Below are 16,357 nucleotides of genomic sequence, written 5' to 3'. Positions count from 1 at the left end.
TCGATGGGAGGCCATGGGTCCCTGGAGAGCCCACAGGGCCTGGCTGTAACCTGTTCCCGAAGCAGGAACCTAGAAGGTACTGGGTCACAGCAGCAGGTGAGTGAGGGAAAGAGCTCAAGGGAAGTTCACGGCCCTGGCTCTCTCTCACTCCGACAGACAACATGGCCGTTGCTTCTCAGTTACCAGCGCTGCTGTGAGTTTTACACCAGAGTTTTACGTCCAGTCGAACGACTCATATCTGCTGCTTCCACGGTCCGGACTGACTGGTCTCCTGCCCACCACAGACGCCTAGGTGCCAACAGCCGTCTCTCGATGCCGCTGGCTCTGAGGGGCACTGTCCCCATGAGTTCAGAAAACAGGACCAAACTCAACAAGTAATGTCTGAGTCAATCCGAACAGATCATTTTTCGGCAAGACCCTTCTTCTGTCCCACAGGGGCACCCTGAAGTAATAACCCCCATCCACCGGGGTTTCCCAGATGTCTGCCGGCCACATACTGTCTTCCAGTTTTCACTCTGTACGCTAACTGCTTGTATCTCCTTTCCTGAAGTTATTTTATTTATTTACTTTTTATTTTTTGAGAGAGACTCTCAAGCAACGCTTGATCCCACGACCATGAGATCATGACCTGAGCCAAAATCAAGAGTCAGACACTTAACCAACTGAGACCCTCAGGTGCCCCTAAGTAACTGTATTTTTGAAGAAAAAAATGTCATAGAATTATTTAGGAGAGCTAGGATCAATAGGCTGAAATAATTATTTTTTTAATGCAATGGAAACAAACTAATATTCTCTTGAAGTCTCTGGCTTTTGTTTAAAAAGGGCATCTGGGTGGCTCAGTCAGTTAAGTGTCCGACTTCAGCTCAGGTCACCATATTGCGGTTTGTGAGTTTGAGCCCCACATCGGCTCTGTGCTAACAGCTCAGAGCCTGGTGCCTGCCTCGGATTCTGTGTCTTGCTCTCTCTCTGCTCCTCCCCCGCTCACACTCTGTCTCTCTCTCTCTCTAAAAAATAAGTAAACATTAAAAAAAAAATTTTTTTTAATAAAAAGGGAGAAAGCCAAGTATTAGATGATATTATACTCTGGCCCCAACCACTTTCTCCTTGACATGATCAAAAGGATTGAATGAAAATTAGGGGCACAAAGAGAAACAACTTTATTGTTTGAGGTAGAATGGTGTGCAGTGCTTAGATCTTTTGTACAATTTGCTAAGTTTCACAAACATATAAACTTTTGCCAGCAATGATCCCATAAAAAGAGGAAGAACTTTATCATGGTTCCAGAAACTTCCCTCCTGCCCTCTTAGTCAACCCCTTGCCCCCACCAGAGGCAACCACCATTTTGATCTCTATCCCCATAGGTTAGCTTTTTCTGTTCTTGAACCTCAAGTTGTGGCCTCACAGGGATAGTGTTTTCATTATTAAATAAAAGTGATGTTACAGGGCACCTAGAGGGCTCAGTCAGTAAGGGCCCAACTGTTGATTTCACCTCAGGTCATGATCTCACAGTTTGTGGGATCGAGCCCTGCGTTGGGCTCTGTACTGAGCATGAAGCCGGCTTGGGTGTCTCTCCCTCCCCTCTCTCTGCCCCTTTCCCCTACTCCTCTCCCACTCCCCAAATAAATAAATAAAAATTAAATACAATTTTTTAAGTTATGATAGTGTTATATACCTTTGTATATTTTTGAAACTTTTTTTTTTTACAAATAGTTTATTGTCAAATTAGTTTCCACATAACACCCAGTGCTCATCCCCACAAGTGCCCTCCTCCATGCCCATCTCCCCACCCCCCTACATCCATCAGTTCTCAGTTTTTGTCAGCATTCAAGAGTCTCTCATGGTTTGCCTCTCTCCCTTTCCCCCACAGAGGACCAAGGGGGAGAAGAAGGGGTGAAAATNCATAACACCCAGTGCTCATCCCCACAAGTGCCCTCCTCCATGCCCATCTCCCCACCCCCCTACATCCATCAGTTCTCAGTTTTTGTCAGCATTCAAGAGTCTCTCATGGTTTGCCTCTCTCCCTTTCCCCCCCAGAGGACCAAGGGGGAGAAGAAGGGGTGAAAAATTTTATAATAAAAATTTTTGTTCTGTTTGTCAGTTTTGGAATACCCTGTGCACTCTTTACCTACCATTTTCTCCAGACCCTCCAGTGGATTCACACCTATAATTTTGGGCACCCTGAAGTAATGAAAGGTGAAGACGCCAAATTAGGAAATTGGATTCTGACTTTGCAAATCCCAACATGATCCTGATTATAGCACTGATTTGCCAAATTTTCTCCCCGAAATCCCAACTAATCTGATTATCTTGTAAGCTCCCAAAAAGGCAGCTTAGACTCACATTCCTTCGCAGCCAACCCAATTCTTCCTCTTTCTTGGGTCAGTTCAGCTCCCCTCCTCACCCACGCCAGCCCCTCATCCTTGCTGTGGGCTGCTGTTCACGGCCCTGCCTCTGAGGGGCTGTTTTCCTGCCTACCTCCCACCCTGCACTGACCTTCCTCAGCACCCCACTCAAGGCCAACACCCTCCATATCCCATTAAAATCAAGTTCAGGGGCGCCTGGGTAGCTCAGTCGGTTAAGCATCCAACTTTGGCTCAGATCACTGTGCTGACAGCTTGGAGCCTGGAGCCTGCTTCGGGTTCTGTGTCTCCCTCTCTCTCTGCCCCTCCCCTGCTCATGCTGTCTCTCTCTCTCTCTCTCAACAATAAAATAAACATTTCAAAAAAATCAACTTTACGCCACACATTTACACTGAGCTTTCCTTGCGTCCTGTTGTTACTCATCTTTTAACATGAGTGCACCTTAACACTTCAACGAGACTCTTAGTTCCTCTAAGGCACCCACAGAATTATCTCGGCATCAGTGAAAAGATGTGGGAGATGGGAAAGTACGTGTGGATGAACATGTTTATAACAGAAGGGAAGCCAAAACGGCCTGCAGGTTGGCTCCCGGCAAGGCTCAGAGTCAGCCTTGGAGAGGAAGGAAGATACGAATGGGGCCGTAGTCACATCTTCAGGGATGGCGCACAGAGACCACGCCCTGTGACACTCCTGTTGCAGGCTCCTGGGCCCCACCACGAAGCATTCAGATTTAGGTCAGGGGTTGGCAGGGTCCTCAGTTTCCGGAAGATCTAATGCTGGTGGTTTAAGGGCCATACCAAGAGAAACACCACCCGTGAACAGAGAACAGGGTGGGATACTGAACATCCCCGTGTCTACCAGACAAAGGAAAACAGCATTCCCAGCCGCGTGTAGAGCCTAATTTGTATTCCAGTGACTTCTACCTCTGTCACTGGAGGTGAGATTCAATGGTAAGAAAACCACCTCAATACAACCAAAAATGAATGTGAAGTGAAAAGAAAATGCAGAGAGAAGGGGATTCCCAGTGAGGGAAAAGCTGAACCCCAGCCAAGGAAACCTAGGTTCCTGACCTGGGACCTCGTCCTATTTTCCTTATAATGTTACATAGAGGTACTTCTGTGTTCCTGGAAGGAAAATCAAGAGTAAGGTGACTCTTTGGGGGTGCAGCCTGAGGTAGGTACACTAAGTGATTTAGAAAATGGGGCGTCTGGGTAGCTCACTGAGTTAAGCATCCGCCTGCGGCTCAGGCCATGATCTCTCTGTTCATGAGTTCGAGCCCTGCATCAGGCTCTGTGCTGACAGCACGGAGCCTGGAGCCTGCTTCTCGGATTCTGTGTCTCCCTCTCTCTCTGCCCCTCCCCCGTTCACGCTCTGTCTCTCTCTCTCTCTCCTTCAGAAATAAATAAACATTAAAAAAATTAAACAACAAAAAGAAAAATGTTTCAATGCAAAGGCTAACCACAGGACAGCCACCAGCAGGAGAATGCCCGCTGCGGGAACTCGCATTCTTACCACAACGAATGAAAACCACGAATAGTTGTCCTCTGCAGCCAGGGAACAAAGGGGGTTTTGAGACGGCTGTGTGTAGAGAAGGTGGAAGTCATTCCAGCACTTAGAGCTTCAATTGAAAATAAACAAACAGCCCAAGCCTGCCCAAGGACCCCGGCTGCCAAGCACCAGCCCGGGCCGCTGGGGCCAGCACGCGGCTATTTATATTTGTAATCCAATTTGGATGGGGAAGGCGCACGAAAGAAATTGATTATCTTGAAACTGTAAGGGCAGAGTCGCAGGGACAAAAAAGTAATGAAATAGTAAAGAGGAAGTACCTGAGTAGGGTCAACGGAGGGGGTGTTGCTCATGAAAGTGCTTCCGACCCGGTCGGCTTTTGGGATTCGGGTACGAGGAAACCACAGCAGAGGACTTGCCAGAAATCTTATGTCAACTGTGGGTAGAGGTTTGCTGAGTTCCCCCCGCCCGGTGCCGTGTGTGTGTGTGTGTGTGTGTGTGTGTGTGTGTGCGCGCGTGTGCATATATATGTGTATATAGAATCAACCAAAAAAACACTCAAGAGATTCTATGACAGAGAGCTGATTATCTCCACTCAGTTTATAGCTTGTGAGGAAGAAAAGTGGGTAGTTCATGAAAAACAACCATCCTTCCCAAATCTAAGGGTCAAACAAAAGCACACATTATCCTGAAAACACTGGCCTTTTATCTTAGATCTCTCACATGCCCCCTTCCCTAGAGACTGGCTTCAACTCTGCCTTTCCATAGTTACAATGGCAACCATTTATTAAGCATGTGGGATATGTCAAAGGCTGGAGATGTACAGCCTGGAATGGCCACACCGATCCTGGTGTGGATAGGGACTATCAGCCCATTTTAAAGATAAAGAAACTAAGGACCATTATCTAGCTGACTTGCCCAGCCACCACACCGCTACCAAATAGGGACTGGGGATTTGATGTGTTTCATTACACCGCCCCGCCTCCGTAAGAGGACAGAAAGAAATACGGTCTCCAAAATCAACACAGATTCCCAGGAAGTAGGCGGCTGAGCTTGTGTTCGTCAGTCCAAAGTCAGAAGAAGGATGTGGACAAAAGACAAGAAGAAGAGACTTGGTGGAGCAATTTGGTAGCTCAATCAGGAAAGCACTCGCCCCCTAACTTAGTTCGAAAGAGTTGATGCAGCAGACTTAAGGAGGAATAATTCCCAATTCAATGACTGCACATATGAAGAATGCCCGTCACTATGGCCTTGACCTCTGTGGGTGAATCATAACAAATACATAGATTTTGAGAAAGCTCAAACAGACATAACCGAAGACTAGGCTCAAAGCTCACTTCCATTTGTTACTGATTGACTCTGAGAGAAATTATATAACTCATCTAGGATTCAGATAATATATATATGTATATATATTTGTATATATACTTACAAATATATATACATTTGTAAGTGAAGGCCTGGGGAGCATGGAATCGGGCAGAAGAACCCCAAACCAGGTCATCTTCTGTGATCCTCTCCAGCAAGAATCTAGTAACTAAGAAAAGTAACCCTGTGGCAGCCTGGCCTCATAGGAGCTCAGGAAAGTGAAGAGAAGACTTTCAACGTTTCAAAAGGCCCAAAGAAAGGTACGCATTTGCTGAGATAAGACCACATAGCAGATTAAGTTATCAAGCTTAGTTGCTTTAATGTCACGTTAGTGTACAGACCTTATATTTGCTGCTGGTGATGCCCAAGTCTTTGATTGATCGAAATGGTGATCAAATCATCTTTAAGAAATGTGACTTATTCCCATGGGGTGGCAGGGAGGGTGCAGGGAGAGCTAGTCAAAGGTACTGAAAACCCGGAATGATCCTTTTAAGAAAAACAGGGCTGAAGATGAGTTTCTAGGGACGGGGATAGGAAGTCAGATTCAGAGCTAGTCCTATAATTTCAAAATGAAGTGATTCTTCCACAGGAGTGTGCGATACGCCGCGTAAGGCATTTCAAGAGCACTCGTAACTTCTGCAAACACTGTCCAGATCTCTCCTAGCTCTGAGCTGAGATGGTTAAGCTGTCCTCGGTGGCCCAGCCATGTCGTCTGGGTAAACTTGCTGGGAAGAGGAGAGGAAAGCATTTTTATGGTGTTTTTTCTTTTCATTTTTTTAAGTGGCGATGTAGGACTTGTGGGAAGAAGGGAAGGAAGCCAGTGCAAAACCACGAGAGAGGAGAAAGCCATAGGCTCCCATCTGAGAGAGCCAGCTGCCGGTCAGCTCCAGCTGACCAGATGGTGAGGTCAGATGGCCCCAGGGGCCCTTACAGAAGGTTCTGATGAGGTGAGAACCACCCCCACCCCCAGCAACTGAGCATCCCTGAAGCCAACCCTACAAAGGCTTGGGGACAGTCCCCTCTTTGTCCCCCACCTGAGCCTACACAGAGCAAACCCAAAGGATTGCTGGGGGGGGAGGGAGAGGGGGCGGTGAAGTGTCTCTTTCTTTCCTGACCAATTTTGCCACCAATTTTGCTCCTGATCACTTCACTCCCCTGCCTAAGCAGCCCCAACCTTTTAGCCAAGGAATCAAATCTGATTCTGCTCAAGCTCCTAGAACTAACCACCTGCTTACAGGAAATATAGGGACAGAGGAATAGGTTAAAAGACACCATGGGGATCTACAATCAACAAAATCCAGGATGTGGAAAACTTTACAGGACAAATGAGTAGCTTCTTCAACAAATGAATGGCAAAAAGGAAAAGGAAAAAAGAGAGTAGAAATCTATGAAGAAAAAGAGACTAAAAAGCATCAAGCAAATGTAATCTACGGGCCTTATTAAATCACGACTCAAACACATCAGCTGTTACAAATGGAAAAATTTGCACACTGACTAAATACTTGACGATATGAAGGAAATCATGCTTTTTAATGTGATAATAGCATTGTGGCTGTGTTTTTTAAAGTGTTCTTTCGAAGGGCGCCTGAGTGCTTCAGTCAATTAAGCGTCTGATTCTCGATTTTGGTACAAGTCATGATCTTGTGGTTTGTGGGTTTGAGCCCCACGTCAGGCTCTGCACTATTAGTGCATGGGACTCCCTCTCTCTCTCTCTCTCTCTCTCTCTCTCTCTGTCTCTCTCTCTCTCAAAAGTAATACATAAATTTAAAGTAAAATTGTTCTTTTGAGATAGATACAGACATATTTACAAACACAATGTATGGTACCTGAAACTTTCTTTAAAAAATACTTCTGGGAGGAAGCTAGGAAGAGGGGCAGAGGTGAAACAAGATTAGCCATGTATTGACAAATGCTGAAGCTGGGAGAAAGGATGCTTAACATTTTTAACAAAAAGATTTTTTAAGAAGCTGGCTGTGATATATGTCTGAGTTTCTTTTAATAACAAGGAAATTATAAAATTGTAGTTAAAAATAATCCAACTTAAAATAACTCATTCTATATGTGCACATAGCTATGTATATATGAGTGGATGTATTTCTTTGTCTATATAATTTACCGGTATAGGGAATCTTTGGGGAGCACATACACCAAACTTTTAACTATTAATTCTATTTCCTGATGGCAGACGGGTCTGAAGGAAGATAGTCACTTTTCTTACTTTATGTATTTCCACATTGTTTCCATTTCAATTTCATCAAGCATGTCTTCCTTCTCAGTTTAGGAGCAACGTAGCCCAGGAGAAGGCATGGTGACTCCCGGGAGCCCCCACCCTAGCTCTCAAAGGCTCTGTATACTGGTCCTCTATCCATGACTGGCAGCCTTTCTTGCAATCTCTGCAAGGTGGCCAGACCCCGACAGTGCCTTGCCGCTGTGTCTGGGGAGTACACTTTTGGGAGAAAAAAGGGCTGTAATCCACATACTCCCCAGGAGGCCTCAGACGTGGTTTGAGTGCATGCCAGGTGCTCAGTACAGTGCCAAGTGACTTAGCTTTCTGAGCCGTGATTTCTTCATTTGTCAGTGGGGCCACGCATAGCGGCCCCACTGAACTGCTATAAGAAGTAGTCAAGGGACAGTGAGTGGCATTCCCCGCACCTGTTTCAAAGGTTCTGTCCGAACCTTGCCAACACCTGCAACTGCAAGTGTTAAGAGAATGGAAAGCGGACTTTACGATGCACTTGGATCTGCTCACTGAGAAGAACACAGTACGCAGAGCTGCCCATTAGCTTACGTATTAAAAACAGAAATAATGTACTGGGGTCAGGAGGAGGACCTCTGAAGGTCACACTCTGAACTCCCACTAGGTGGCAGTGTTGTTTTCTTGCTGTTATGCAAATAAAGGGGAGGGCCAGAAGGGGAAAACAATCATTTTTTTCCCCAGGCTGATACAAAGGGGAACGCGTCTATATTAATCTCCCCATAATACTGAAAGAGAGGTTGGCTTGAGCTAATGCACCAACTTAGAAGAGCATCCAGTAATACCAGTGAGGAAATCCCATCAAGGGTTCCTGGTCTCTCTGCAAGGGATGAGCAGGAATGTGGGGTGAAATAAAAGGGGGTGGGGTGAGGGATGGTGATGGAAACGGGGCTTCTATCTCAAAGAGGGAGTTCCAGTCAGGAGTGAGAACTTACTAGAACTCCAAACCATGATTCAACCTTTCTCATCTGAGAAGGCACATGAATTCAACATGAAATGATTCGTAGTGAATCAAATTCTGTGGGTCTAAGTGGCCAGGCATGTCCTCTTGGGAAGTCAGTCTCGAGAGAAACATAGTCAGATAAAAGCCCCTCAGGCTCCACTTTCCTTCTTCATGCCCCCCTACCGACAACCTCACACTGGCTCCCAGCCACCTCAGGACAAAGTCTGGACTCCACCCTCTGACAGAGTCATCAGCAAGTGGTCTGGACCTCCCCTACCTGTCAGTGGACTTCAGAGAACATTCCACAACCCACCCTCACCCTTCCTCAATGTTGCTGATGAAGAACACGAAGCCCGAGAGGCTAACCGACTTACCCCCAAAGCCGAACCTCCACCAGCTTAGTTTTCCCATTGATGTTGGGTTATGTTGTATTACTATCTTTTCCTCCAGGAAGAGCACAGCTCCGCGAAGGCAGCAAAAACATCACGGTTCAGCAGAAATACTGCAAACCGAGGTTATGGTAGGAGGAAGTACAAGGTAATAATTAGGAATGCGGGGGCTCCGCAGTCCTGATGCTACTCTGAGCTGTGTGGCTCGGAGGGGGTTACTTAACTTCCTGCGGCATCAGATTCCACATCCGTAAACAAGGAAAGATAACAGTACTCGCACAGAGTTGCTAGTGAAGATTCAATATCATATGCATGTAAAGCACTAGAAGTGTGTCTCCCACAAACAGGGGCAAATGTGGCTTTGTGTTCCACTCTCATTTCTTTTGCTTATCAGCTGAGGTGCTGAGCAAGTCACATGATCTCTTGGGCTTCATTTCTTCACTGGCAAAATCTAGGGGGAGTTACGGTAGGAGAGGCTGGGTTATAGAGCGTTCTCTGAAGTCCACTGTGTTTCTGAAAAATCCATGGTTCTATGGAACACATCCACCACCTTCCCCAAAAGACCTCATATATGAGTATGAGGGGAGATGAATCCAAGTACTGGCTTCACCTACTTAAAACTAGCCTTCGGTCGGGGCACCTGGGTGGCTCAGCCAGTTGAGTGTCCAACTTCGGCTCAGGTCATGATCTCGTGGTTCACAAGTTTGAGCTCCACCACATAGAGCTTTGTGCTGACAGCTCAGACTCTGGAGCTTGCTTGGGGTTCTGTCTCCCTCTCTCTCTTCCCTTCCCCTGCTCGCTCTCTCTCTCTCTCAAAACTAGATAAACATTAAAAAAATTAAAAATAAAACTAGCCTTTGGTCAACACACAGCACAAGCATCAGCTTCTCAAGGAAGTTGACATCCCCCGCTCTCACCCCACCCCTCTTCAACTAGGTTAAGCCCCACTGCTTTATGCTTTCACAAGACCACAGACTTTGCTTTGAAATACATACCCCAAGTGTCACTGGGGACTGCAACCCCCATTCTGCAGATGAGCAAGCTGCGGTTCCAAGAGTTTATGTTATTCATCTAAGACCCACACTCCAGTAAGTGATGGGGCAAGATTCGAACCCTGGTCTATTCGACCATAGAAACTGCAGGATCTTTTTTGAATATTTAGCTTATGTAGCTTACTATTTAGGATTTGTTACACATAAAAGAATATTTATAATATATATGTGAGTTACATGAATTATGAAGCATAACAAGAATTCTAATGAATCTAATATCCAACCAAAAGGCTGTAATGGAAATTCCAAGCTGCCAGTACACTTCTCTTCCCGCCTTCCCTCACCCCCAAGGAGGTGCTCCTCTGAAGTGGCTTTTATTATTCTCTTGCTTAATTTTCTCTTCTTCTTAACTTTGCACTGAATTGGAATATCTTTACAGAAAAGTACACTAAGGAATGGCAGGGGACCGGTGACACAGAAAGAGAAAGCGTGCCCTAGCCAGAAGTCCCTGGTGCCCCGGCAGTCATGAGATTCGGTATTCTTCTTACTGGACCAGGCTGATCCTAAGGCTCCTTAGTTCCGTCTACTCAAATGCAAATGTCCACATTCAGCTTGAGGTCTCTCTCACACAGAAGATACTCAGTCATCAGAAAGGGCTGGCATTCTGGGCTCTTAGGAGGAGTTTGCTTGGAGAGTTCTGGTCCAGAAAAGAACCAGAGTCATCTGTGAAAAAAGGCCAGCAGAGATGTCCACCCGTCTGAGGCTGACCTCATCAGGAACTTTCTCCGAGGCTCTGGCACCATACTGGGACTTCTTTAAACAGAGTGAGAGTGCAGCGGTGGGTGGAGGAGAGTGGGAAGAGAAGCATCATAAAAGCGTCATGTATGGCTTTGATTAGGTCATCTGAATTAACAGTTCTCACAGCCAGGTCTTGAGTAAAAGCAAGTAAGTTTGCAAACAGACCACCTACTAAAAACTATCGAGCTTGGTGCAGGAATTAAGATTCAAGTCCCCTGAGGAAAAGCTGGCAAGATTACGTGGAGGAGATGCTAGGCTTGGTCAGTTTATTCGGATGCCCTGAGAAAAGCCACCCTGCACCCTTTACCCTGCAAGTTCCTGGTATTTTTTCTCTTCAGTGGGCAGTGGCAGTTTCTGCTCCTCTCAAGTCAACCAGCCTTTACTGAACATGGGTGAGTATGAGGGCCAAAGCTCGCAAGGGATTCGAATGATGATGTCTGAGCCCGACATCAAGGAAAATGCCAAAGCAATGGCTCAGAAAATAAGGAGTTGGTATGGTGAGTCTGGGGGTCAAGAAAGAATGTCTTGTGGGAGAAGGGGCTTAGGTGGGGAGTTGGAATTACCTTGGCAGGGGGAGGGGGCCCCATCAGATCATTTCTTCTCAGAAGCTTCACTATTCTGTCCCACGTGAAGTGCTGAATTCAATGTCTACTGGAAGGCAGATTTATAACCCAGTAACACATCAGTGGCAAATTCAATCCAAGTGTTGGGAAAGGAACCAATTTAATATTACTGGGTTCCATGATAACCCTTTTTAAATTTTTTTTTTTTTTTTTTTAGAGAGAGACAGAAAGAGAATCCAAAGCAGGCTCCGTGAAGTCAGCGCGTAGAGCCCGACGTGGGGCTCGAACTCCCGCACCCTCGAGATCATGACCTGAGCCGAAATAAAGAGTCGACCATTTAACTGACTGAGCCACCCAGGTGCCCTTCCATTAGAACCCTTTTAACTTTCTCCACAGCCCACGAGGACCCAAGGCTGAGAGGGAACTGAAGCAGCCTGGGTCCCTTTTTACCTGAGAGAAGGCAAGGGGGAGAACTGCCCTTAAATTGCTACCCAAAGCCTAAGGGAAGCCTTCGCGAAGCCTTCCTGTCTCCATGGAAACTCCCCAAACCTTCACTTCATTGGCGCCCAATGTTCTGAAAAGTGTGCGCAATGCTCCTAATTATTCTCCTCTTCCTAGTCAACAGGAGGGCTTTTCCGGGCCAGTTTGGACGACATGGATATCTCCCTGTAGTGAGTGTGGCCATGATAACCCAGGGCCGAGCTTGGGGTCTCCTGTGACTCTTCATATCCAAAGATGATGGTACTCCCACTGCAAAACCCCCACAGTTAGGGGGTACCCCTTGCCTGACATGGACACCGAGCCTCTTTGCTATCCTGTCCACACTGCTCTCTCTAGATTTTTAGGAACGCCTTATACGTTATATTTGTTATATTTATGTTGCTGCGCTGCGGATCTGTCGCGGTAGTCATTTTGTGTAGTATGTCTACTCCGGGAAGAACAGAAGCTCTTCAGTGAAACGCATGAATTCACCTTTCAGAGTACCTCCCTGGCCCCCAGCATGATCCGGCCAGCAGGTCGTCCTGAAACGTAGGGAGTGCACGTTCACCCAGGGAGGCTTTCCCACCGGTTTTCTGTTGGTTCTCAACAGTTTGCCACACCGGCATGAAGGGCGCATTGGGAAGGACCCTGCAGGGGGTTAAGACCCTGCATGGTGGTCGTCTTGCTCATGGTGCCCCGTGGGCTCCCTCCACAGAACCAATGACCAAGCTTACCGGTAGCCCAGCCCTGGAAATCAGTAGCCAACACGCCCTTCAATGAGTAGCCAAACCTTACAGTGGCTTTTTTGCAACCTGCTGGCTTACTTTGGCTGGAACCCAGGCAAGCACCAGCACCTAACAGGTGCCCATAGGGATGTAGTCATGTCCGCTGAAGGCGGCACAGAAAGGAGGAGGAGGCAGGGGCCAGCCCTCCTGATCCTGGGAGAGGGGAGCAGCGCCCAGACCGGGTGAGCTCAGCATCAGGTCTGGCTCTCCCCACAGCCAGCAGGAATGTCGGGAGCAAACAGCCAGGCTGCCGGTGCTGTCTCCTCCAGGGAGGCCTGGCTTTCCCGAGGTGAAACCCAGCTCAGTCTCTGAGTAGCTAGGGCCACGGGCACATCGTGTATCTTGAGGCCCACTCTCCTCTCTGGGAAGATGTGCCGACAGCGTGAGAATATCCTCACACATACACAGCACCTGGCACACATTTCACGCACAGTACACGTTGGTACACTCCGGCTTTCTGTGCCCGTGCTAAGTCTTGATTTCTCTCCAAGAATCGAAATTGTTTTCTTCTGACATAAAACACTTGGTGGGAGGGAATCCTTCACTCGGGAGTAAAACACCAGGTTCTAGCCATGAGTCCCTCGCTGACCTGATCTGTGATTTGATTCATTCATCAAATATTTACTGCGGTGCCCACTATGCGCCAGGCCCTGATCTAAGTACTTGGGATGTGTCNCACCGCAGGCTAGCTATAAATAAATTAGGTGATATTGTAGAATGGGACAAGTTCTCTGGACAAAAGAGTAGAGACAGCAAGGTAAGAAGCACCAGGGCGGGGGAAGAGGGTGGTGGTTTTCAGTCTGTTTGGGAAGACTGGAGGATGTTCAGGGTATACGTCACTGCAAGGTCGCTGGAGCAAAGACACGAAGGGGGAAGTGTCCGATACCAGAGGTGATCCAGGCAGACAGAATGGCCAGTGCAGAGAACTGTTTTAGGTCTGTTGTAGCAACAGCAAGGAGACCCGTGGAACGGGCTGGGGCAGAAAAACACAAAATGAAATCGGAGGTGGGGCTGAGGGTGCAGACCACACAGGGCCTCGTTGGCCGCTCTAAAGATTTTGGTTTTCACCCGTGGTGAGGACCGACGACGGTGGGACTCCAAGCAGAGAGATAACATAATCTGAAGATCACGTGGGCCGGGGCAGCAGGGAAAGGGCATGGATGGGGGGGCGGGGGGAGGGCAATCGAGAGGCCACTGTCATCATCCCGGCAGGAGACCTGGAGGCTCAGACCGTGATGGTGGACACGCAGCGGAGGGGTCAGACCCGGGATGTATTTCCTTCTTGGACCCTCGATTTCCCAATCTGCAAGAGTTTCTGCACCCCTTTCTGTATTCCAGGCAGGTATGAAGATAAGTGAGAAACAACAACCACATGGAAATGTTTGGGGCCACTTGGATTTAAGATATCCCTAGAAACTCACAGCAGTCTGAAGAAACTCTTGCTGGTGGAAGAATTTCAGGAGCCTCTGATGCCGTGAACTGCATGAAGCATGTGGACAGATGGTGCGCATGGAGTCTGTCCCTCCACGTGACTGCCCTCACATCCCGTGCACATACATGTGCGCACGCGCGCACAAACGCACTCAGTGGCAAGACAGCCATGGAGGGAGACAGACATGTCAGGAGCTTGGCTACGACCGTGAGGCCTAGATCCTCTTGAGCAAACGGGATAAAAAAAAAAAACAAAAAAACAAAAAAACCCACGGACAGATGAGGTCAGGGGGACACTGACATGAACGAATGTGGGCCAAGTGCCTGTCACAAGGTCTGGCACATAATATAGCCTCAATAAATCTTAGTTCCTTCCTTGCTGCCAACCCCCTTGGGAACCCATCCCATGCTGGGAGGAGAAAGCTGTGGATCCTCCAGAAAGCAGATGAACCCACTTGTAAATAACTGAGAAGCGTCTACACTGCTATTGTTGTTTTACTATCCTGTTTACCATTAAGAAAAACAACTTCCTTCGCCACACCCTGCTGGGACCCTGTCACTGTGCTTCCTCGGAGCAGCACAATACCCTGGAGGCGGCCTCGGGAACAGGAGGGGCAGGGCCAGTGCTCAGAGGCACACAGGGAGGGGTGTGCTGGCTCCGGGGGGCACAGCCTGGGCAGCTCTCGACAGGAGGAAGCCAGGGTCAGGGTAGACCGGGTACCGGGTGCCCGGGCTTGATTCGCCTCTTGGGAAGCAATGGTGGAGGTCAGACGGTGCCAGAGGCCAAGGCCTGCCTGTCTTCCCGGGCACTCAGGACCCCCCCCCCCACAGTGGAAGGCCACTGCTCCCCTGTCCTGCTTCTGTAGGGTCACCGAAGTCCACATCTGACTCCCGACACCCAGCTCTCCCCAAGACAGACAACCCCAGGGAGGGCGGGGGGGAGTGACGTGGAGCACAGAGCACTTGTGCACAAGGGAAAGAAGACAGGAGAGATGGGGAGGGGAGGAAATTCGTGAAAAGAAGGACACAGCAGCACTCAGTCCCCAAGGCTGTGACAAGGCTGCCTTTACAGGCCTTTGCCTCCACTCTGCCCCATGCTGTGTTCACAGCTCCATTCAACGCGTATTTAGGGTGCCCCCCTGCAGTGGAAGCCTGGAAGCCACAGCTGGCCCGCTGAGCCTCCCTGGCAGGCTGCTGTCAGACCCCCTTCTAGGTGCTTGTGAGGCAGCTGCGGACAGAGGGGCGGCCTTGAAGTCTGAGAGCCCGCCGCAGGCCCTGACCACAGGGACGGTCCCCCAGCGCACCCCAGCAGGGCCACCCTAGAACTCCCTGGCTTCCTCCAGCCCCCTGCCCCTTGGAGAGAGGCCCCACCAACAAGGCGCACAGGTGGGTCCCCCAAATGAGCCGCGGCAGAGAGGGGGGCTCTGGGGCCCAGCAGGGAATTTCTATTTCTAACCTGACGTGGCTGTCAGCAGCAGCTGCGGGTGCCGGGAGGCAGAGGGCTCGCTCGGCTGCAGGGCTGACGCTAAGGCCCAGCCGCCAAAGAGGGGAGGCTTCAGGCGCCGCCCAGGGTGCCTTCACTGGGGCTGGTGGCTGTGGGTACAACAGTCCCAGGGGCACTCAGAGCACACGCAAGTGGGGCGTACTCGCCCCAGGAGGCCAGGGGAGAAAGAAGCCAAGTAGTGGGCCCTCAGCTGCCATGGGGCAAGCGATGGCCCAGCAGCTCGGCTCTTCCCCTCCCCATCGTCTGGGAAGCGCCACTGTCCCCAAGGTCTTTGCTCACCTGGGATACCTCCTCTCTAAACATCTAGAATAACGGGGGCATGAGGGCCTGAGCAGTCAGTTCACGCAAGTCCTAATCATGCAGGCAAGGAAAGAGAGGCCCAGGGGTAATAACTGGGGAGGCAGTGTGCCCTAATCATTAGCGCAAGGTCTTGGGTGCCAGGAAGACTCAAATCCCAGCTCTGCCTCCTGGTGCCCAGGCGTTCCCTGAGCTTCAGGTTCCTCATCTGCATGAGGGGTGTACGGATAGCACCTCCTTCATAAGCTGCAGAGAAGATCGGACCAATTGGTGCCTGTAATGTGTTTAGCACGGGGCCAGGAACAGGAAGTAGTGACCATGGCCATCTGCTCCCAAGCCACACGGCTGGCCAGGAGCAAGCAGGATCCAGGTCTCCTTCAGCCCACCACTCTCCCTCTGCCCTGCCCTCCACAGCCCGGGCACCCTTCTCCTGGGGACACCTCTGGTGGCAGCAGCATGGCCTCGTCGCTGGCTCGCCCATCACAGGGCAGGGATGGTGGGCTGCAGGTCACAGGACTCCAGGCAGATCTTCTTGGACTCGGGGTCTTGAAAGACCCACCCTGAGGGACCTCCTGCTCAGAAAGCCCCTCACAGGGGCTAGGCAGCCCGTGCCCAAGGAAACCCAAAAGGGACGCAGGAGCCAGGAGGAGATTAGCGGGGGAGGGGGGGGGGGCTGGGCCTTCCCAG

The 16,357-nt window shown here is 49.3% G+C and overlaps 1 protein-coding gene across 3 annotated transcripts in view; it reads right to left on the bottom strand.

Moving 5' to 3' along the window:
* The window catches only part of PRKCE (protein kinase C epsilon), a 490,916-nt gene that overhangs the window by 362,958 nt on the left and 111,601 nt on the right, over nt 1-16,357 (bottom strand). The window contains exons 1-2 of one of the 3 annotated variants that reach the window (XM_077749327.1): nt 4,187-4,333; nt 3,873-3,938 (exon numbers count right to left, since the gene is read on the bottom strand). The exons of 1 other annotated variant lie outside the window; for it this stretch is intronic. In XM_077749327.1, the coding sequence (XP_077605453.1) occupies nt 3,873-3,938; nt 4,187-4,219 (99 nt within the window). In that variant the 5' untranslated portion in view covers nt 4,220-4,333. Of the gene's footprint in view, nt 1-3,872; nt 3,939-4,186; nt 4,334-16,357 lie in introns of those variants that run through there. One more of the 3 variants, XM_077749329.1, reaches the window with a different exon arrangement.

This window comes from Crocuta crocuta, unplaced genomic scaffold (genome assembly GCF_008692635.1).
Source record: "Crocuta crocuta isolate KB4526 unplaced genomic scaffold, BGI_CrCroc_1.0 scaffold118, whole genome shotgun sequence".
Taxonomy (NCBI): domain Eukaryota; kingdom Metazoa; phylum Chordata; class Mammalia; order Carnivora; family Hyaenidae; genus Crocuta; species Crocuta crocuta.
Note: the sequence above shows the minus strand (reverse complement) of the source record. Positions and strands in the feature narration are given on the sequence as shown.